The following is a 22,800-nucleotide window of genomic DNA, read 5'->3' as shown; positions in this document are numbered from 1 at the left end:
CGATAGTTTAAAAAATCTTCCAAATTTGTTCCAAAAATGGTTTGAATATTTTCATCAGAACAAAAGTTAACAGGGGGTATAAGTTTTACTATGCAATTCCCTATGGCAACAGTTAAAAAAAATGCACTGTATTATTATACTCATGTCACATCGTGAGGAAATTCCTTAACATTGACACAGAACATAAAACACAAAAAAGTCAAAATGTGGAGGCGAGACGCCGGTAATTATGTTGATAAGCACTGCACTATTACTTGATAGTATTATCCGTAATAGTGTATGTACTCCGGCAAAATTGCCGTGCCGCCGGGTGGAGGTGGGATACGAAAAACAATAGTTATTTAATAAACTATTTTGTATTAATGAAGGCGATTAATAATCGAAACTGTTTAAAGCACTAACCAGTGTAGCGAGTGAGTGCCTTTAATAGTTGTGATTATTAATCGCCTATTAACAAACGAGTTGATTACAAAAATTTTTCGTTGACCGCAAAATTTTTTTTGTGATTATTTCCTTCATGTGTTTAGCAACCAATTGTGTGACAAATATTGACCAATCAAAATGAGAAAACAAAAAATAACCCGATAAAATTTCTCTAAAACGCACATGTGCAATAATCTGATAAAAACTGTTTTTTTTTTTATTATTTTGTATAAAAAGATTGGAAATAGTGCGTTTGGTTTCATTCTATTTAGGAAATATTCAGCCGTATACCCCTCGTACAAAATTTTAATATCGGAAATTTTTTTGCTAATGAACTCAAACATCGATAAATTAATTATTCGGTCAGAAGACCAATTATTATCAAACAAAAGCCCTCGACTTCGTCTCGTGCTCTTATTTGCTAATAATTGGTCTTCTGACCTCATTTATGGATGTTTTCGTTCATTAGCAAAAAAATTTGCTCGAGGTTACAATGAGACCCTGTAGGGAGACCTCAAACACCGATAACAACAATTCCTAACATTCAGTGGTTTTACTTCACGTACTTTGTCCAGCATATTTAACGTATTATGTTAATCGTGTAATAGTTATTTACAAACCGAGTGTGAGAAGACATTTTTCGCACATGAGCGCATTATTTGAGACACAAGCGAGTGAGAAGCGAGTGCTTCATTTGCGCGAATGCGCCGAATACGTCTTCGCGCATCGAGGTTTGTACTTTTTGAAACGAACATTAGCATTTTTAAATTATCACCCAATAGTTCCCAATTTAGTGAATAGATGGCGCTTTCCAAAGTGTCAATCGAATTAATAGCGATTTATTTTCATTCTTTCGAAATTTTCAACATCCAAATTGGAGAAATGGCGTTTTGTAAACCAGATTTTATTTTTATCAAATCAAATTATTTTCAGAATGCTCAAAAAGGCCAATGCTTTTTCCATAATTTTGAAGCACAAGTGCGCGAAATCTACGTTCACGGTTAACTGTTGCATTTGCGAAATGTCATTTTGAAGTTAATGAGTTCAAATTATTGCAATTGAAATTAACTGTGTTATGCATCAACTGTTACCGATTCTTTTATTTGGTATTTTTGCAACCTAGAACACAGCAAACACGTCACACGTCCCCGATTGATCACTATTTTTTTTTTCTAAATAATTTGTATTTAATACTTTCAAATACGAAACTGTTTGTTGACCAGCTGAAAAACGCCGCCCTCCGCCGTTTGGCGGCGCGTCAATCGATGTCGGGCAAGCCTACATAGGGTTTTAACGTGACTCTGGCGGATAGCGTAATTAAAGAGTACTAATCACAAAATCACCTAAGCGGCTGTTTCGCTTTACTTTGTGTTGAATAATACGGCAGAGTTTGCATTTTACTAAAGCCGCTTCGTGAATAAAAAACCGAACATCTGGTTTGTAGGCAGGTACAAAAAGCTCATAAGAATAAATCTTAAAGAGAAATAGTTCTTATGTTGCGATAACTTAAAGATGCATTTGCAATACGATATTACACATTGAAGAAACAACAGTGTCCCAAGACCTCTTAATTTGAATTTTATGTTTTTATTGCTTGATCCGCCAGAGTCACGTTAAAACCCTATAGTGTTTTCTCGATTTGGGAACGTTGAATATTTTCTTTAACTAAATAATTATTTTGCTGCGTTGACAATACTTTATTTTTTTTGTAGTTAACTATATTCCTCCTGGAGCCATGTTTTAAAATACATACCTCAATGTGTACGAGGTCACCCGGAATTTAATCTACGTTTAACTTTTATCAACATGCCGACAATATATTTTATTAGCATGCAAAACACACTTATCTCTTTAAGTCACTTTTTTAACGTTTTTAACCAGTATTTTGTCGCGGGGCCTGTTTAAATCTTATTAGAGATCGGACAATTATTTATAAACTGAAATACAAATTTGTCAACTATGTATTATGTTTATAATGTTCTTATGTTCTGTTCTATTATGTTTCGTGTACTTTAGATCGATTGGGTATTAGTTATTACGAAATGAGAGCGAGAAGACATTTTTCGCGCATGGGCGCATTATTTGAGACACGAGCGACGAAGGAGCGAGTGTTTCATTTGCGCAAATGTGCCAAATACGTCTCTCGCATCGAAGTTCGTACAGTATTTTTTGAAGCGAACATTACGTCTGATTTGTCGTATACCCTTTGTGAATAGGATGACGCTTAGCCATGCGCTTGCCAAAGTGTCATGCTTTATGGACGATTTTGAAGCATTCGTACTAGTGCACGAACGTCGACTTCGCGCACTAGTGCTTCAAATGGCCTGCGACCACATAGTAGTGCGCGAATATCGATTTCGCGCACTACTACGCGGTCGCGAAATGTCATTTTCAAGGTAGTTTTCAAGTTCAAAAAATATTTGTGAATTTACTACATGATAACAACGTAATTCGCCCTTGAGGCAAGTACCTAAACTAGTTTTAAAAACAGCCTAGCAACTGTTTTTTTATGCATTGATTCAAAAGAATATCAGTAACATGTATCTAGTCGTGACACTACTGTGCCTCACGTTTTATCAAATATGTAACTCAAATCTAATAAATCTGGATAATAACGCTTGCAGAGATTTGTATGCTTATTCTACCAAGTTTATCAGTGAAAATTGTTACTATAATCCTGATGTCAGAGCAACAACGGTAAAAAATGGCCAAGAGAGATTTCAGTTAAAGAAAATATTTTTTTAGCCCGAAATGGTTGAAAGAAATGGTTACGAAATGGAGTCACACCCTGTTGTAACTGAAGATGGTTATATTTTAACAGTTTTTAGACTGACATCCAGTCAAGAAAGAAATAATGAGAAGAAGCAACCAGTCTATATGGAACATGGAATTTTTTTGAATAGTGACGCTTGGATTTTTGTAGGACAAAGATCTTTAGGTAAAAGTTCCAATTGTTTTTAAAGAATGTTATTAAGTCTGTTCCCAGCGTACAGTCTTGTCGATGATGGATACGACGTTTGGTTGGGCAATCAAAGAGGAAATCGCTATTCTCGCGGACACGAGTCTCTCAAATACACAGATAGCGAATACTGGGACTTCAAGTATGTACATATTTCATTTGTAAAATCAATTAAAAGTAAGAAGTTTTTCAGTTTAGATATTGCTGCAGCTGATGATATCAGAACGGTTTTGAAGTATATCGCAAAAGAGACTGGAATGGGAGGTTCTATAATCTATGTAGGCCATTCTAAAGGAAGCACTTTGATTTTCATGTATGCCTCTGAGTACTCCGAAGAAAGCAAAAGCTTGCTTAAGGGAATAATCGCCTTAAGTCCAATTGCGTATCTGGAACCTCGATCACATATTAAATTTTTGTTTACTATGACTCCTACGTTCGGAGTAAATTAATCTTCCTCTAATTGTAGACAAAATTGTGCCTCTATTGTTGTAGAAAGTTCTAAAAGCTTTGGGAATTCAAACGGTTTTCTTAAACGAGAAAGATCCACAAGAATTTTTTCAAGTGTTTTGTTCAGCCTTGCCACATGCTTGTCACTTTATTATATATCTGGCCTCAGGAAAGCTTTTGCAGTTTATGCCAGTAAATTATGTTGTCAACATTTTAAACTAATTTGAAATTGCACTTTTTAGGATGATCTGTTGAATTTTGTTGGTCATTTTCCCGGAACCGCAGCTCTAAATGATGTAATTCATTTCAGCCAAATGTACAAATCAGGGAAATTCCAAAAATTCGATTACGGGAGAAGAAAAAATTTTGAAGTGTACGGTCAAGACGAACCACCACAATATGATTTGGGACAAATTAAAGTTCCTACTTATTTGCTTTATGGGAAAAACGATGTTTTCACTTCCAAGAAAGTAATGTATCGGTCATATTTTGAGTCCAGTGGTACAGTCGTTATTGCTGCAGGCCGTTCAGAGACTTTTTGATGAGCTTGGAAGCGAGACAAAAGTCATGTTAAAAATCCCAGTTGATAACGACGAAGAAGAGTACCAGTTCAACCATAATGACTTCTTTTACGCTGAAAATATAACGACGGTTTTGTACGCAGAGATGAGGAAGATTATGAAAGAGGATATGCAGCCAAATGGGGAACCGTTTATCTGTTTATATGATTTATTTGACAATCTTTTGAGAATTTTTGATAGTGATAATTAAAATAAAACTAACTACAATTACCGAGTACGTCCGTCGTAACGTAAGCCTTATTAAAAAAATATTTATCAACGAGTATTCAAAAAGTAACAATAATGAAGTTACTGTCAATTAATTTTGAGAGTATTCAAAATATTCTTTTAAATCAATTCATTGAATCCAACAATTGCCAGAAACAATTTAAAAGAGCGCTAACAAGGAGTTCAGGAAGTTTAAAAAATTATTACTATTATTACTATTGATTTGATGTGCGTTAATTAATGTTGGCTACAAGGTAACTATTATTATTGAATTAATTTTAATCAATACACTGAATGATATACAGGGTGTTTTTTAAATGCTAGTACAAAAAAAGACTGATAATAGGCTAGGATGAGTAGAACTCATATACAAAAAATTATCTAATAAAAATCTTTTCATTTTCGAAATAAATTAAATTTTGGTTAAAATTATCAGTACGCTACTGAATTAAAGGTACATAATTAAAAACGTAATTGGGGTTGTCAAGCAACAATAATAATTTTGTTGTATTTTTGTATACTGGGTGCCCCAAAATTCGCGGAACAACGTAGTACTACGTTGTTAAGTAGTCATTAAGACATCAGGTAAAAATGTTAAAAAAAATCAATCTTCTTTTTTGTAGAAGATATGGACCTATTCGTTACTCTAAATGTGGCAAAATTTAAAAACATTCCATGCGTCTCAATAGCCTGCAAATATTTCATTTTTGTTGTATCCATGGAAATGAAAGGGAAAAATCAAAGCCATGTTGCCGTGCGCTATTTAAGGTAAAACGAACGTAAAATTACTACTTGGAAATGCTGGAAATAATGAAGAAAATAATTGCAAACCTGATCACAATCGTTCAGAATTATTAGGCCACTGGTTAGTGAAAGACAAATACCTAGTCAAAATCTTTTTTAATATGTAAAATAAATGAGATCAAAGCTGCACCCTTCGAGCCTCCATATCTTCAAATCTAAGAGGTATAGAATTTTTTAATTATTTTTCTAGTTTTTCTCTAACATGAGTTGACATTGCCTCATTGAGTTGTTCCGCGAATTTTGGGGCACCCAGTATAGTATTGTCGGGTTGCTATGGTTTACCTCATTTTTTACCATTGTTGTGTCTGTGACGTAGAATATGCATGGACAGGGTTAGTTTATTCCTACCGTTTTAGATTTAAAAATAGTATATTAAAGCATTCTTATGTTTTATCAAACGAGTTTTTTTATGCGATTTTTTCTAATTTGCATATTAAATACATGTTTTTTACAAATAAAATCAATTTTCGTAATTTAGGGAATTTTGTGACAGTTGATGACACATTTATTTCATGATTAACATTTAAAGTAAAATTCTAAATAATGAGTCAATTTCCTGCCGGTAATGTGTGTTACCAGCTGAAAAAAGTTCCTAGATTTCGGATGTGTTAATAGCTTATTAACGCATTCAAAGCGAATGCGTTAACAGTTTCGTTAAAACAAGCAATTTAGAAAAAATGGTTTTATGGACTCTTTAGAATATGCAGATGACCCATTTTTTTTTGTACTAGCATTTAAAAAACACTCTGTTTAAAAAAATATTTATCAACGAGTATTCAAACAGTAACAGTAATAAAGTTCATTAACATTGAGAGTAGCCAAAATATTCTTTTTTAAATCAATTCATTGAATCCAATAACTGGCAGGAATAAGTTAGTTAAAAGAGCTAACACGAAATTCAGGAAGTCTACAAAATGTGTACATTTCCTTTGATCTGCCTTAATTAATTTTGGCCACAAGGTAACCAACAATGTGATTAACTTGTTTATTTTTTGCTACCGTTCCTACCATGGAATGTACTTGACGTCTCGCGTGGAAATTTTAATGGTAAGTCAGTTAAAATTCAAATAATGCAAGTGTATGGACTTTATGCAAGAAGTAATTCTGCACACGATTAGTTTCGAACAAAATGGCAAGTCAAATAATTTTTTTTTTTTTAGATTTGCTTCAGTTGCACGAACGTTTTTAATCGAGAGATATTTGTTCCAAGACAGGAACCTTCTCCTTGAACTTACTACAGGTTAACAAACTTTGTAGAACTTGATGCAAATTAACAAATTTTAAAAGAAACTCTACATTTTATTCCCAAGAACAGCAGCAACATGTACATAATACTAACACTTCTACTTTACTTCATATTTCATTCGAAAATATGTACAAGTCTGGTACATTTGGATAACAATGCTTGTAGTCACTTAGAAGACTATCCCATCAGGGCTGTCAGCAGAAATTGTTACCATAATCCTGATGTCAGGGCACCAACGGTAAGTTATGATCAAAATAGATTTCAACCAAAACAAAATATTTTCTAGCCTGAAATGGTTGAAAGAAATGGTTACAAAGTGAAGTCACATTCCGTTGTAACTGAAGATGGTCATATTTTGACACTTTTCAGAGTCACATCCAACCAAGCAGGAAAGAATGAAAAGAAACAACCAATTTACATGGAACATGGAATTTTGTTGAGTTCTGACATTTGGACTTTTGTTGGGCGCAGGTCTTTAGGTAAAATTGCAATAGTTTGAAAATTTTTACTGAAGTTGTTCCCAGCGTACAGTCTTGCCGACGATGGGTACGACGTTTGGTTGGGTAATCAAAGAGGAAATCCCTACTCTCGGGGACACAAAACTCTAACATACACGGATAGCAAATACTGGGACTTCAAGTAAGAATTCCATTTGTAAAATCAACCAAAACTAACAAAATGTCCAGTTTAGATACTGCTGCAGCTGATGATGTCAGAACCGTTTTGAAGTATATCGCAAACGAGACGGGAATGGGAGGTTCGATAATCTACGTAGGCCACTCTAAAGGGACTACCTTGATTTTCATGTACGCTTCTGAGTACCCCGAAGAAGCTCAAAGCTTAGTTAAAGGAATAATAGCTCTTTGTCCAATAGCATACTTGGAACCCCAGTTACATTTAGAATCTTATTTTAGTACGGCACCTATGGCTGGGGTAAAGTTCTCTTCTTGCCTCTCTAGACAAAAATTGCTTCTAGGTATTTGTTTCAGAAAACTCTAAGAGAGACGGGAATTCACGCGGTTTTCTTACATCCACAAAATACGCACGAAGTAAATCAGTTTGTTTGTCCAGGCTGGCCACACGTTTGTGAATATATGGTGTATCTGTCATCAGGAAAACTTACACAGTTTAAACCGGTAAATTTTGGGAATCGACACTCGTAAATGTTTTGAAATGGTATGTTTTAGGATGATCTGTTGAATTTTTTTGGTCATTTTCCCGTAACTACAGGTATAAACGACTTAATGCAGCTCGGACAAATGTACAATTCAGGCAAATTTCAAAAATTCGATTACGGCAGGACAAAAAATCTTGAAGTGTATGGTTTTGAAGAACCACCGGTATATGATTTGGGAAAAGTTAAAGTTCCTGCTTATTTGCTTTATGGCAAAAACGATATTTATACTACCGAACGAGTAACGTAACGGTCATATTTTAGGAATTATGGTGCAATTGTTAATGTTGTAGGCCGTTAGAAAAATTTACGATGAACTTGGAAGTGAGAAAAAGGTCATGTTAAAAATCCCTGTGGATATCGACGAAGAGGAATACCAATTCAACCACAATGATTTCTTTTATGCAAGGAATATAACAACGTTCTTGTATACAGTGATGAGAAGGATTATGCAAGATGATCTCCTGCCAAATGGGGAATAATTTACCGATTTATGTTAATATACTGTACTTGCTAATGCTTCCGGAATTAATTAGAAAGATGATGAAAATAAAAAATACGTTTAGGTAATTATTCAACTCACAAGTCATGTGACACAAATTCTCCAATAAAAATGCACGATTTGTCTTTTCTGGTCCAATCAGAACGAATTTTCTTGATTATTCATCACTAGTGAAAATTATCGGTTATTTTCACTAGTGATGATTATCAGAAAAATTTAAAAAAAATAAATCTTGTTCATAAAATAGTTCTTCGAGAACCATTCTTAGCCAATGTTAAGTAAAGTAATTTATACACCTTCATAGTTTGCCAGTCACTTCTTTTAGATCATACCTAACCTCAAACTGTCAAAATTGATTTGTAGCTATGCATGCTCATGGCCTGCTGCATCGACAACCATTTTGAATTATAATATCGCGTAGCTGTTTCAGTTGGCAATATTCCCTTTGTTTTATTGTCAAAAGGATCTAAATAAAAATTCTGTTTTAATACTGCAGAGCAAGGTTTTTCAAACTACCAGCCTTGATCTTGGAAAGTGAACAGATGAAGGAAAACTCATAAGAATCTTCTTTCCTGTGACATCAACACAACTTGAAAATGCATCTTTGCGATTTCCCGCAAAGTTGCCAACTTACAATGTTGACAGCTAACCTAAAATTTAGAGCCAAAAATTTTTTTCTTTTTTTTCTTTCTTTGCAATGTTTTACATTAAAAATAGAATAACGTAACGATTCCTATTCTCGAAGCAAATATGTAGGGCACCCTTTGCTGAAAACAAATATGTTCAATTATGTCCCGATTAAACATAAACAAATGCAATTCGTGTCAAACGGCGGCAAATTCAAACTTTACACTGTTCTAAAAGGTTTAATTTTTCCAACGCCTACTCAGCCCAGGATTTCATTTGAACGCCCGATATTATAATACCGTGCGATCAACAATTATTTAGATCAAAGTAGGCATTGAAATCTCGGCCGTATGTCAACGGGGATACAAGTATTTCTGGTTGCATATATCCGGTACAATTTAAATTTCGAAATTTTTGCCGAAACTCGGCCAAACGGGCAACAGCGCTGTATGTCCAGTCTTCGTTATTGAACGATTAATCTTTTATGTCCTGAAGTAAAAACCATTTTTGCGTTAAAATTTGATTCATAGTGACAGTTGTTTGACGTTTATTAACTGAGTTAGCAAAGATACGAAAAATCTGACACTGTCAAAGTCATAACCTCGCCTTATCTAATAGTAGAGTGCTCGGCGCTCCAATATATGCATAAAAATGACTTCCGTGGGGGTTTTGGTGTTACAAGCTGAATTATATATAAAATAGAAGCTTATCTACTGAGGTTTCAAAATCCCAAGGCCGTCAAAAAACGTCCTGTTCCAAAGGGCATTAAACTTAAAAAGCGAGTTAGATAGATGATCATCAAGAAGAATAAATGACAAAATTTTTGATATATTTTTCACAAAAAGTTTTGTACAGCAAATATTTTTTTTAATATTTCTAAAATGGTCCGTGATTAAAGTTAACATTAGTCTCTTACGGGAGAATAAAATCGAACAAAACTTTAAACCCCAATATCTCAGTTTCAGATGGTTGAAAATCTAATTCATTTTACACAATTTTTTCGTTTCTATCGCGACATCTCTAAAACAAAAGCTCTAATCAAAATTTTGTATTCTTTATAAAAGTTTGTATTATCTTTTGTATTCATACTAGTATCGGTTTTATAATTTTGTGAATTATAATAAAAAAGTTATATAATTTAATGCAATGCAATGTAAATTTTCGGCGATTCGCTATAAATCGCTAGTAGGCGTCCCCACCCCGATGAACCATCTTTTATTGCACTTTTCTCCGTAGCTCCATTGCGCTTCCACACATTACAGATATTATCACCGGATATTATGTATTAATTATTACTATTATTTATGTACTCATAACAATACCAGTATATAATTAGTATACTGGGTGCCCCAAAATTCGCGGAACAACATAGTAGTACGTTGTTAACTAGTCATTAAGACATCAGGTAAAAATGTTTAAAAAAATCAATCTTCTTTTTTGTAGAAGATATGGACTTATTCGTTACTCTAAATGTGGCAACATTTAAAAACATTCCATGCATCCCAATAGTCTGCAAATATTTCATTTTTGTTGTATCCATGGAAATGAAAGGGAAAAATCAAAGCCATGTTGCCGTGCGCGATTTAAGGTAAAACGAACGTAAAATTACTATTTGGAAATGCTGGAAATAATGAAGAAAATAATTGCAAACCTGATCACAATCGTTCAGAATTATTAGGCCACTGGTTAGTAAAAGACAAATAGTCAAAATCTTTTTTAATATTTAAAATAAATGAGATCAAAGCTGCACCTTTTGAGCCTCCATATCTTCAAATCTAAGAGGTATAGAATTTTTTAATTATTTTTCTAGTTATTCTCTAACATGAGTTGACATTGCCTCATTGAGTTGTTCCGCGAATTTTGGGGCACCCAGTATTATAACAAATCTATCTTTATACAATATTTCTAATTTAACCAAGGGGTAGATAGAAACAAAATAAACTCGCGTAGAATACCAATCAATATAATATAAACATATTATAATAAATATGTATATAGCCTAGTTATGATACTGTTAAATACATATTGAATTCTAAATGAAACGTTTAAAGTTAATAAAATTTCACTGGTCATCAGAGCTTTCTGAATCACTTTGTGGAACTGGTGGAAGTGATGCGGCTGCTGTTATTGTTATTGCATTCCTGCAGGACTTCTGGGCCATGCACTTACAAGCACCTATGCACCCTAATGTACTTTTCTTTCATGTGCACACTTTCCTTGCACAATCTGAAATTACCAGATTATTAGTAGACCTATGAATGATTAGTAAAACAATATCTTACCTTTTTTGCACCCGCAAGAAGTTAAAACTGTTAATTTCTCTGGAAGTGGAGGCAATGTTGTTAAAACAGGTAAAACTTCGCCTTTCTCGTCCATATACCAACCGAATTCTTCAATTGGAGGTAATTGTGGACAAGGAACCATGGCATTCAGCCACACTTTAGTTTGATAATGCACTCTTAAGCAATGTGCTTAAGAGCGTCCTTCGTTGGTGGTAGCTTAGGAAATGATGTCGAAGCTGCCATGAGTCCACGCAAGGTATTAATTGACGTAATATCTGCATTTTTTGAGTACAGGTTAAGGACAAAGTCATGCATATTACCGAAAATATCGTCGGAGAAATCATTCACACCCACACTATTTAAATAGTATTTCTCCGACGATATTTTCGGTAATATGCATGACTTTGTCCTTAACCTGTACTCAAAAAATGCACATATTACGTCAATTAACACCTTGCGTGGACTCATGGCAGCTTCGACATCATTTCCTAAGCTACCACCAACGAAGGATGCTTTTAAGCAACATTGCTTAAGAGTGCATTATCAAACTAAAGTGTGGCTGAATGCCATGGTTCCTTGTCCACAATTACCTCCAATTGAAGAATTCGGTTGGTAAATGGAGGAGAAAGGCGAAGTTTTACCTGTTTTAACAACATTGCCTCCACTTCCAGAGAAATTTACAGTTTTAACTTCTTGCGGGTGCAAAAAAGGTAAGATATTGTTTTACTAATCATTCATAGGTCTACTAATAATCTGGTAATTTCAGATTGTGCAAGGAAAGTGTGCACATGCAAGAAAAGTACATTAGGGTGCATAGGTGCTTGTAAGTGCATGGCCCAGAAGTCCTGCAGGAATGCAATAACAATAACAGCAGCCGCATCACTTCCACCAGTTCCACAAAGTGATTCAGAAAGCTCTGATGACCAGTGAAATTTTATTAACTTTAAACGTTTCATTTAGAATTCAATATGGATTTAACAGTATCATAACTAGGCTATATACATATTTATTATAATATGTTTATATTTTATTGATTGGTATTCTACGCGAGTTTATTTTGTTTCTATCTACCCCTTGGTTAAATTTGAAATATTGTATAAAGATAGATTTGTTATAATATACTAGTTATATACTGGTATTGTTATGAGTACATAAATAGTAATAATTAATACATAATATCCTGTGATAATACATATCTGTAATGTGTGGAAGCGCAATGGAGCTACGGAGAAAAGTGCAATAAAAGATGGTTCATCGGGGTGGGGACGCCTAGTAGCGACTTATAGCCAATCGCCGAAAATTTACATTGCATTGCATTAAATTATATAACGTTTTTATTATAATTCACAAAATTATAAAACTGATACTAGTATGAACACAAAAGATAATACAAACTTTTATAAAGAATACAAAATTTTTATTAGAGCTTTTGTTTTAGAGATGTCGCGATAGAAACGAAAAAATTGTGTAAAATGAATTAGATTTTCAACCATCTGAAACTGAGATATTGGGGTTTAAAGTTTTGTTCGATTTTATTCTCCCGTAAGAGACTAATGTTAACTTTAATCACGGACCATTTTAGAAATATTAAAAAAAATATTTGCTGTACAAAACTTTTTGTGAAAAATATACCAAAAATGTTGTCATTTATTCTTCTTGATGATCATCTATCTAACTCGCTTTTTAAGTTTAATGCCCTTTGGAACAGGACGTTTTTTGACGGCCTTGGGATTTTGAAACCTCAGTAGATAAGCTTCTATTTTATATATAATTCAGCTTGTAACACCAAAACCCCCACGGAAGTCACAAAAAGCATATCAATGCACTCTACTATAAGTAATCGTTGATCGCTTCGTTTGCTACCCTTAACTGGGGATAAAATATCCGCCATTTATTAATTAACTGCAACAACTAATAAACAATTATTTATCAACGAATGATCATTTTAATTTTTAATTTTATGTATTTTAATGTTTTAATTCATTATTCCCAAGAGTTAACGTAGAGTTCACTAAGTATACTTACTAAACCTTAATTTTTAGTTTAATCTATACTAATTAAAATTGGTTACAAGGTAACCAATAACGTCGTTACCTTGTATTTTTGTTATCATTCCTATGATACGTTGAACTTATTTGGTGAACAGTTAAGCAAAATGCAAATAATGGAAGTGGATCGACATTGCATAACATAATGCATAAGTTTAGAAGTTTAAATTAAGAAGAAAATTTCCAATAAGACTGATTATGCACACAATTCCGACATTCCGAGAGTTCTTCCAACTAAATATTTAAGTGACACTTTTGATCGATACCGATTTATGCTTGTGTTTTTGTTAAACATAAACAATTTCGCTCTCATTTATTCCACGATAACAAAGTCATTAGTAGTAACGTTACCAAGCGTTACAACCGTTTTTGTCATTACTTCAACAGAACAGCAACAGCATGCATGTGCTACTGATACTTGTAATTTGCCTCACATTTTATTCGCAAACTTGTACTTCAAGTCTAATAAATTTGGACAACAATGCTTGCAGACACTTATATGAGTATCCATTCAAAGCTATCAGCAGAAATTGTTACCACAATCCAGATATCACAGCAACAACGGTAAAATATGATCAAAATAGATTTCAACCAAAACAAAATATTTTTTTAGTCTGAAATGGCTGAAAGAAATGGTTACGAAACGAAAGAGCATACCGTTGTAACTGAGGATGGTTACATTTTGAAACTTTTCAGAGTAACATCCAGTCAAAAAGGGAATAGTGGGAAGAAACAACCAGTTTACCTGGAACATGGAATTTTGTTGGATTCTGACATTTGGACTTTTATTGGGCACAGATCTTTAGGTAAAGTTGCAAAAGTTTTCAACAGTTTTTACTGTGGTGGTTCCCAGCGTACGGTCTTGCCGATGATGGATACGACGTTTGGTTGGGTAATCAAAGAGGAAATCCCTACTCTCGGGGACACAAAACTCTAAAATACACGGATGGCAAATACTGGGACTTCAAGTAAGAATTTCGTTTGTAAAGTCAACCAAAACTAGTAATTTTTTTTAGTTTGGACACTGCCATGACTAATGATATCAGACCCGTTTTGAAGTATATCGCTGACGAGACGGGAATGGGAGGTTCCATAATCTATGCAGGCCATTCCAAAGGAAATACTTTGATGTTCATGTACGCCTCTGAATACCCCGAAGAAGCTGAAAGCTTGCTTAAGGGAATATTCGCCCTAAGTCCAATTGCATATATGGAGCCCCAATTACACATAAAATTCGGTTATACAGTGCTACCTACACTCGGAGTATATTTCTCTTCTTATAACCCATCACAAAATTTTGTGTCTCTTTGTTTCAGAAATACCTAAAAGCGTTTGGGATTAAATCGGTTTTCTTACACCCGAAAATTGTACAGAGATTTCTCCTGTTTATTTGTCCAAGCTTTCCACACATTTGTGAGTTTATTGTATACTTGGCATCAGGAAAGCCTGCACAGTTTAAGCCGGTAAATTTTGGCCGTCGACACTGGTAAATGTTTTGAAATTGTATTTTCTAGGATGATCTGTTGAATTTTTTTGGTCATTTTCCCGTCACCACAGGTATGAACGACTTAATGCAATTTGGTCAATTTTCCACTTCAGGTAAATTCCGAAAATTCGATTACGGGAGAAGAAAAAATGCTAAAGTTTACGGTCAAAACGAACCACCAGAATATGACTTGGGAAAAATTAAAGTTCCTGCTTATTTGCTCTATGGCAAAAACGATATTTATACTTCCGAGAAAGTAATGGCCCGGTCATATTTTGATAACTGCGGTACAAATGTAACTGTTACAGGCCATTAAGAGAATTTATGATGAGCTTGGAAGTGAGAAAAAAATCCTGTTAAAAATTCCAGAGGATAATGACGAAGAGAAATACCAGTTCAACCACAATGACTTCTTTTATGCAAGAAATATAACAACGTTCTTGTATACAGTGATGAGAAAGTTTATGCAAGACGATCTCCAGCCAAATGGGGCATAATTTATCACTTTATGCCCGTTTAATTTATCTCCCAATGTATTTAACTAAAATAAAAAATACGTTTGAGACATAAGAATTTATGAAAAATCATAATCCTTTTACAAAAAGACCTAAATTCTTAATCATATTATAATTGTATTGCAACTTTCCTTGTCCTTGTGGCTCTCTATTGTTCTCAGTTTTGAAATACGCGTATGAGCGCATTATTTGCGGCACGAGCGACGAAGGAGCGAGTGCTTCATTTGCGCGAATGTGCCGAAAGGGTCTTCTCACATCGAAATTTGTACAATATTTTTTGAAACGAACGTTATGTCTGATTTGTCGTGTACCCTTTGTGAATAGATGGCGCTTGTCAAAGTGTCAATCGAATTAAAGCGACTTATTTTCACTCTTTCGAAATTTTCAACGTCCATATTGGAGAAATGGCTCTTTGTAAACCAAAGTTTATTATTATCAAGTCAAATTATTTTCAGAATGGTCAAAAAGGCGAATGCTTTTTGAATGATTTTGAAGCACTAGTGCGCGAAATCGACATTCCTGGTTGATTGTTACGTTCGGGAAATGTCATTATATGGTTCAACGAATTAATAATCACTAATTTATTATAATTGATTATTGCACGTTCAGTGATAAAGATTAGCACCTATCTGAGGCTAAACATATGGTCAGAGTAATCATCAGTCATTAAATTAAATTAATGTAGATTTCAATAAGTATGCATTGCAAGATGAATGAAGTTTTTAGAGTTGGCAAAAAGCCATAATTATAATGGTTCAAGCCAGTTTATGGGGTTAATTACACCTATTAAATTCAATAAACACCATAATCGCATACTTGTAAAAGTTCATCTGTTTGAACCGGTGAACTTTTTGTTTATTGCCTTGCCAGAGCTAAATTTAGGAACAGATACTAAATATTATGAGACTTAGGTAGGGATACGAAGTTAGATAATCCTCTGTGTATTTTACTCAGTTTTGTGCATCAATCTTGGAGACCAGCAGAGAATATAAAATAGTTTTAGAGATAACAGATACAATACGTGGAGCTGTAAATTTTCTCTTTCTCTGAAATCTCAAGTAACTGTAACAAATGGGATCAATTTACTGTGTAATTACGCCCTCGGTGTAATTAAACAAAGGTATTTTTAAATTACCTTGGAGCATTAAAAAAGAATAGAAGTTTTATTACTATAAATTCCTGACAAAATATAAAACGAAAAATATGTTTCATTTCCAGTTGTTTCATGTAATTCAGAGTAAAATACCTCTTTGGTGGTTTTTATTTTACACTATTAATTTAATAAAAATGGAAAGTATAACTCTAATTATCACATGTACTAAATTATAAACTAAAAAGCTTTTGTCATGCAAATTGCTAATTTGTGTGTTATGTGGAATGTTTTTCGAATATGTATGACACATCAAATCTAATATTTTGTTGTAAATTATTGGATTAGCATCTCAATATTAAATTTCAATTTTAAAACTAAACAAGTTTCGCACAAGACAGAACAGTACTAGGCGCTATTTTAAAATTACCTTTTAGATTTGCATAACAATATTTGCATAATAATTTTTCTTTGCATAGATATAATACAAAGCTAAGCTAAATAAATTCAATTTGAAGCGTAGTAGATACAAGGCATATAAAGGACACTAAAACACAGTTTGACTTTTACTCCGACCTGTCACAGTCAAAGTGTAATTAGTGATCCAAACTAGACCACAGGGACCTAAGAATCTGTCGAATAAAAAATGAAATCGTGCGACTCTTTCACGAGTGTACGTTTTTGCCTGATCAATTTAGTCCCAGAAATTCTCAATAATTATTGTACGCTCTATGTCTGAGTGAATTTGATATCACTTGTTTAACGATACTACTATTTACAGTATTATAAATTGATTGAAAAAATACCAAAAAAATCATAATTTTTATTGCATGACATGGAAGGAAATGAGACTTTATTCTAAAGATAAAATTTAATATAATATTTTCTTTTTATTCTTTATTTAAAAAATTAAACAAAATTAAAGCACCAGTGTAAGCACACTTGTCGTTACCAAAGTTGCGTTTAATAAACAGTTTATTTTTACAAATGGATTCTGAAGAAATCGTTCTCCAACATATTCTCTAAAAAGACTCTTCGAAATATAAATGGATTTATTACTTAAAAAATCTAGGGAAAAGTGTGAAATAAAATATGATTCATTCAAAATGAAGGAAATACTTTGGTAAATACTATATAAATATGTCATTTTGATTTATTTTTTAAATTAAGTCGAAAACGTAACGTCATATTGCACGTTATGAACAATGCTGATGAAAATTGAGAAAATTATCTAGAATCCGTTTTAATAATGTCCAGCTAATATACCGGGTGAGTTAAATTTTACCGCCCGAGCGAAAACACCCACTTCTAATCAATTTAAAATTCTCAAAAAATTCAGGAATGATTGTGTATCATTGCAGAACAATCTGTAAACATTTCAAAATTTTTTTATGGAACAGGTAAAGATTTCGTTTTAATTCAATAACCGCTACATTAATATGTATATATAATTTTTCACTGAGAGTTCTTCTAAACATTTAGGAAAAATTTAATGTCATTAAAATCATGAAAATATCACAGATTTTTGAAATAAATTGAATTTGATATTAAAGTGCAAAATTTAACTATGATTTATTATTAAATTGGGCGGTCAGTTCCATAAAAGAAGTTGACGTAGGTCGTTTATGGTACCCTTTAGGGGCTTAAGAATTACTAGAAAAGCTGTCAACAGATGTTCCCCAACAATGAGATATTTATTTATGACACTGTAGCTGTAAATCTTGGTCATTTTTCGCTCTTACTGTTAAAATTGGAATAACTCAAAAAGGAATAATTTTCTTTTGATGCGAATTTCATAAATGTGTTCTTTGAATTAATTGTGAATTATGAGCGTGTACGATAAAAAAAAGTTTTTACATCAAAATCGAAAATTGATTGCACACATTTGAAGTCTTATATCAAGGGAATGTAACACTAGTTTCGTAATTTTTATTAATTTATTATTAGGGTTAATCGTGCGGGCGGTAAAACTTAACTCACCCGGTATGTAGTTATTTGTGTATCAAGGCCAAAAAGTGCATCTTTTTTGTCCGAGTCTGGGTTTTCTAATGGAGGCGGAGCCGAGACTTGAAAACAGGCAAGGACAAAAGGCACTTTTTGGCCGAGGTGCACATTAAATTTTTTAGGCAACCGCACAAACTACAAAGCAAAAGACATCCTTGAAAAAATTACAAATTCATTATAGTAATACATTTTTAACTACAAGGGTGCAACAAGAAGAAAATAACTAAATACAGTGAAAATGTCTTACTTGATTTTTTTTCACAAAAAGCGAAGAAATATAAATCTTCGACTTTATGGTCGAGATTTTCAGTATTATACAGGTCTCCAAATTTTTTCGGAAGCAAGTCTTGTTTTGCAGCGCTTGCTTCGTCTGCAATGTCCGGCGACGTATCAGTCGTCGCTTCGTCAATTTTACTGTCGCTATCGACTCCGTCAATTTCATTTTCTTACTTTTTCGCCAAATAACCACTACCAAAAGTAAACGATGCAACATTTGCAAATAAAACAATTTGATTAGGTAAATTTAACTGTCAAATATTCCTTGATTTTCACTCGGTTTACTCGGTTTTGTCGTTGTTAACTTACTAAATAGACCAACAGATGGTGCCACGATCCATGCCTTGAAAAGTGCGTCCGAAAAAGTGCGTACGAAAAACTTCGTCCGAAAAAGAGTTACTTCTTGTCCGCATGGGAGTACGTAAAAAATGATTTGTAATTTTTTTGAAAAATCTTATTACTAAATAAGTATGTACTCAGAATGTTATCTTTTGACAAAATTTCTAGAAATGTCAGCGTGACGATTTTAGTCCATAGCAAAGAATACAATAGTTTCGAAAAATATAGTGGAAATTCCTACTACACAGGCTAATGTCCTGTGGTTCCAAAAATGAAACCAACTTCTATTCATCTTGGTTATAAATAGTTTACACATTGAAATATTTTTCATTCATGTTGTGCTATGCTATTTCTGTATTCCTATCGCAAACTCTCACTTTTAACAGATTATTATGTATCAGCAAAAAGACAACGTACGCTTAATGGTTCAGAAAAGTGTATGCAGATTGTTCATTTTAGTAATAAAAGTGTTATTCTCTAATGAATGTGATTTTAATCATTTATATCCGTTTAGCCACTACTGTCAGTAGCTAGTTAAAATACCGCGTACTGCCGTAAATATAGTGACAAAAGATACCTAGTTAGATGATTTTTTGGATTTTATTTATAACAAAGAAAATAGAAAAAAATTCTGAGGGCCTCCGTTTAGCTTTATGCTGTCATTAAGCCCGTTTTATCACGCATTTATCTGGTGACGCGTGTTACATTTTTAAAATTTGGTCATTGTTATGTATCAGCAAAGTGCATGCAAGTTATTTGTTTTAACACTAAAATTTTTATCTACGTGTGAATATGATTTCCTATTTCCATCAGTTTAGCATTACTATCAACATGTTAGTTAAAATATCTAGTAGATATGCAGTACTTTAAAATGACAAGGACAAAGATCTTTACGTAATATATCTTCTGAAAAGAAATTGCAAAAGCACAATTGCCTCAATTTTTTTATTAGCAGTTATACAAACAGCTATCTTTCTATTCTCAAAATATTTCAACACAACCTTCACCCTGTAAAGAAAATATTCAAAAAATTTAAGATGAACCACCTGGTGAAACATTTTGATGTATAAACTTTGTACCTAACAATTTATAACTGAAAACTTCAAGATATCGAAATTCACTTGATGAACTTTTTGCTTGTGCTCTTGTATCATCTTTTATATTTATACAGGGTATTTCATGAGTGATGCGCCCGGCGGAATTAAAAATGCAACCCATAATACATTTGCTCAGATGGTTAACTGTGCAGTTTCCTAAATTTTGACATAAACGTCATTCGCTTAGATTGGTTAAATAAAATTCTGAAAAAACGAAGAGTTTTTGGGAATATGTTTATTGTCTGCATAAAAGTGCAACGGCAGAAGCATTTTTATTACATTCTCCATGAATTAGGATCATGTCTGTTTTCTCATCGTTCAAATAGTTACTCTGGTGTCAAAAATGGATTACTCCCTAGGATTTAGGGATATTCGTTACTAGGTTGCCATAAATTTGGTTAGATTGGAGGCTATGTGGTTTCTGGTGACAAACAAAAGATATCCCAAAAATGTAAGACAGCAAATTAATTGTAACAGTTGCAAATGACTAATTTCTCGCTAAGTGATAGATGATTTTTTGTTTCACAATCAATTTTGGTTACTGGCGGTATATTTATTTGGATTTAATCTTTCAATTCAAAGTAACCAACCTTAGGCATTCAAAATAACTTTTGAAAATTCTAATTACACACAACATGAAAAATGTTATTTCCCTAAAAGTTCGAATTCTAGGGAGTAATCCATTTTTGACACGAGAGTACATTTTATTCGTCGCATTTTAAGTTTTTCGTAAATAAATGTCAGTTGCGACAAATAAAATTATTGGAAGCAAAGCTATCGTGGATTCATAATTTTATTTTAAACAATACGATATTTAAAATATCCACGTTAACTTTGGAAATGTATTGTGGGTTGCATTTTCAATTCCACTTGTGAAATACTTCAACCTGCGTTCATTCCCACATTGATGGATAAAGTCAGCGAGGCTTCAGAATTGGATAGTTTCACACTAAAACTGGTCTGCTCAAATTTCAATTTGCTACCGGGAAATATTTTTTAACTAAAATTATGTCTTTTCTTAAGTTCAGTTGCAATTTATTTTATCTGCTTTCTCTTAGGCAATAATATTTATCAGGATGTAGCACTCTTTCAGAGTCAAGGTCAACGAAAAAGCAATCCTCCCAAAATGTTTGCGAATGATGAAATTCATCAAAATCACACGAAAATGATTAAGTCAATGTTAGAAAGTGATAATTGCTTGTCCCTTGTTGTTTTTTAACAAATTTATGCATATGTAGGTACAATTGACATAATTAAACTCACCTGTATTTGTGTGAAAGCAATGTTTCCAAATTTAACTGAGTACATGCGGGTTTTTAATTCATTGCAAATCGCCTTAAACTAATATTAGCCGTTAAACCGTGCTGTTGGCAGCTGTAAACATAAATTACGCAAGTTTAACCAACAATCCTTCAAGTCAAGTTCAACGTTTTATGTATCGGCTTTGATATATTTCACCACCCATTTTCTTCCAGCTCTAACTAGGTTAATTTCTCGACTGATTCACACACATACTTTTACGTTTTTAACTTAACTGTTGCCAGCTCGACGATTTTGAAAGTCATTGTTGAACGTGGACGGTCACGATGCTAAATCATTTTCCAAATTTATTTATTATATCTATTTGTCCGCGAAAACATTAATTACGTTTCCAAACGCATTGGAAATTTATCCGATTATCTGAAATTAATGTGCCACAATGAATATGTTTAACCTGGTTTAACCCGAAAATATTCAGCGACAAAGAAGTAGATAATATTGGAACAAATAACTTTTGCACGACATTTTTTTTTTGTTGCAAAGTATGTCAGTACTTCGATCTTCACCTCTGTAGCACAATTCAATCAATTTTTAATTGTTTATGAGATTGTATTTCGTCTTAAAAAATGTATGATAAAAAATTAATTCAATCACATTATACATAATTAAACGTATTATACAGGGGTATTATAAATTATTGTCCCATCGCAGTTGGCGCTGAAAACCATACAAATGTTGGATGTGCTGCCAGCTTCGCAACATGAGACAGACTAGTAGATTAGATAGATTTCCGGCTATAAAAACTACCGCCAGTATCGCCACCTACTGGCCACTCATGTTATGAGGCTTGCGGCACATTCAACAAGGCCACCAACGCCAACTGCGATGGGACAATCATTTATAATAACCCTGTATAAGTAAATTAACAATAAGGAATATAATAATTGTTCTTCTTGTTAAAAAAATATAAAGCAACATTTTAACGTGTCATGATATCAGAAAAAAATAATTAAGTACATACTCTCCTTGCTTCAGTTATTCACTGACGAATAGTCATCAGTTAGTTTCTTCTTTTTTTCTGTTAATCTGGTGAAATTTCACTCTTACTCTAATTGCTTAATTTCCTTGTGGCTTAAATGTGTTGTACTATCTATTTAAAAACCCATGCTCCTTTGTTTCTTGGTAAAAAAATGAAATTCTTATTTTAGGAAATGTGAGTGCAAGTAATAAAATTGCAATAAAACCAGTACAAAACAACAATTCCTTGCCAAAAATGTTACTTTACTTAATTTTTTTTGTCCAAAAATTAAAAATAAGTTTAAAATGCGTTCTACGTAATTTTAGTGACAACAAATTCGTAACTTTATTTAAAAAAATATCTTCTTGATAAACAGAAAGACATGAGAGGTCTCTTGCCGAAACCTCAAATTTGA

The 22,800-nt window shown here is 33.1% G+C and overlaps 1 protein-coding gene and 1 long non-coding RNA gene across 2 annotated transcripts; one reads left to right on the top strand and one right to left on the bottom strand.

Annotated features, from left to right (window-relative positions):
- Nucleotides 1–56: 56 nt before the first annotated feature.
- On the top strand, nt 57–15,340 carry LOC138125695 (uncharacterized). Its single transcript, XM_069041145.1, has 21 exons — nt 57–3,120; nt 3,169–3,361; nt 3,410–3,524; nt 3,576–3,822; nt 3,875–4,021; nt 4,072–4,299; nt 4,352–4,595; nt 6,709–6,905; nt 6,954–7,146; nt 7,192–7,306; nt 7,354–7,600; nt 7,657–7,803; nt 7,855–8,082; nt 8,135–8,322; nt 13,648–13,864; nt 13,914–14,106; nt 14,154–14,268; nt 14,317–14,563; nt 14,617–14,763; nt 14,815–15,042; nt 15,095–15,340. Exons 1-21 carry the CDS (start codon nt 2,962–2,964, stop codon nt 15,281–15,283), a joined length of 3,984 nt encoding a protein of 1,327 aa, XP_068897246.1. The 5' UTR covers nt 57–2,961; the 3' UTR covers nt 15,284–15,340.
- On the bottom strand, nt 10,913–11,391 carry LOC138126963 (uncharacterized). The gene is made up of 2 exons (XR_011158024.1): nt 11,253–11,391; nt 10,913–11,196 (listed from the first exon to the last, which is right to left on the bottom strand). It is a non-coding gene; the product is annotated as an uncharacterized lncRNA (long non-coding RNA).
- Nucleotides 15,341–22,800: the final 7,460 nt, after the last annotated feature.

This window comes from Tenebrio molitor, chromosome 3, assembly GCF_963966145.1.
Source record: "Tenebrio molitor chromosome 3, icTenMoli1.1, whole genome shotgun sequence".
NCBI lineage: Eukaryota > Metazoa > Arthropoda > Insecta > Coleoptera > Tenebrionidae > Tenebrio > Tenebrio molitor.
Note: the sequence above shows the minus strand (reverse complement) of the source record. Positions and strands in the feature narration are given on the sequence as shown.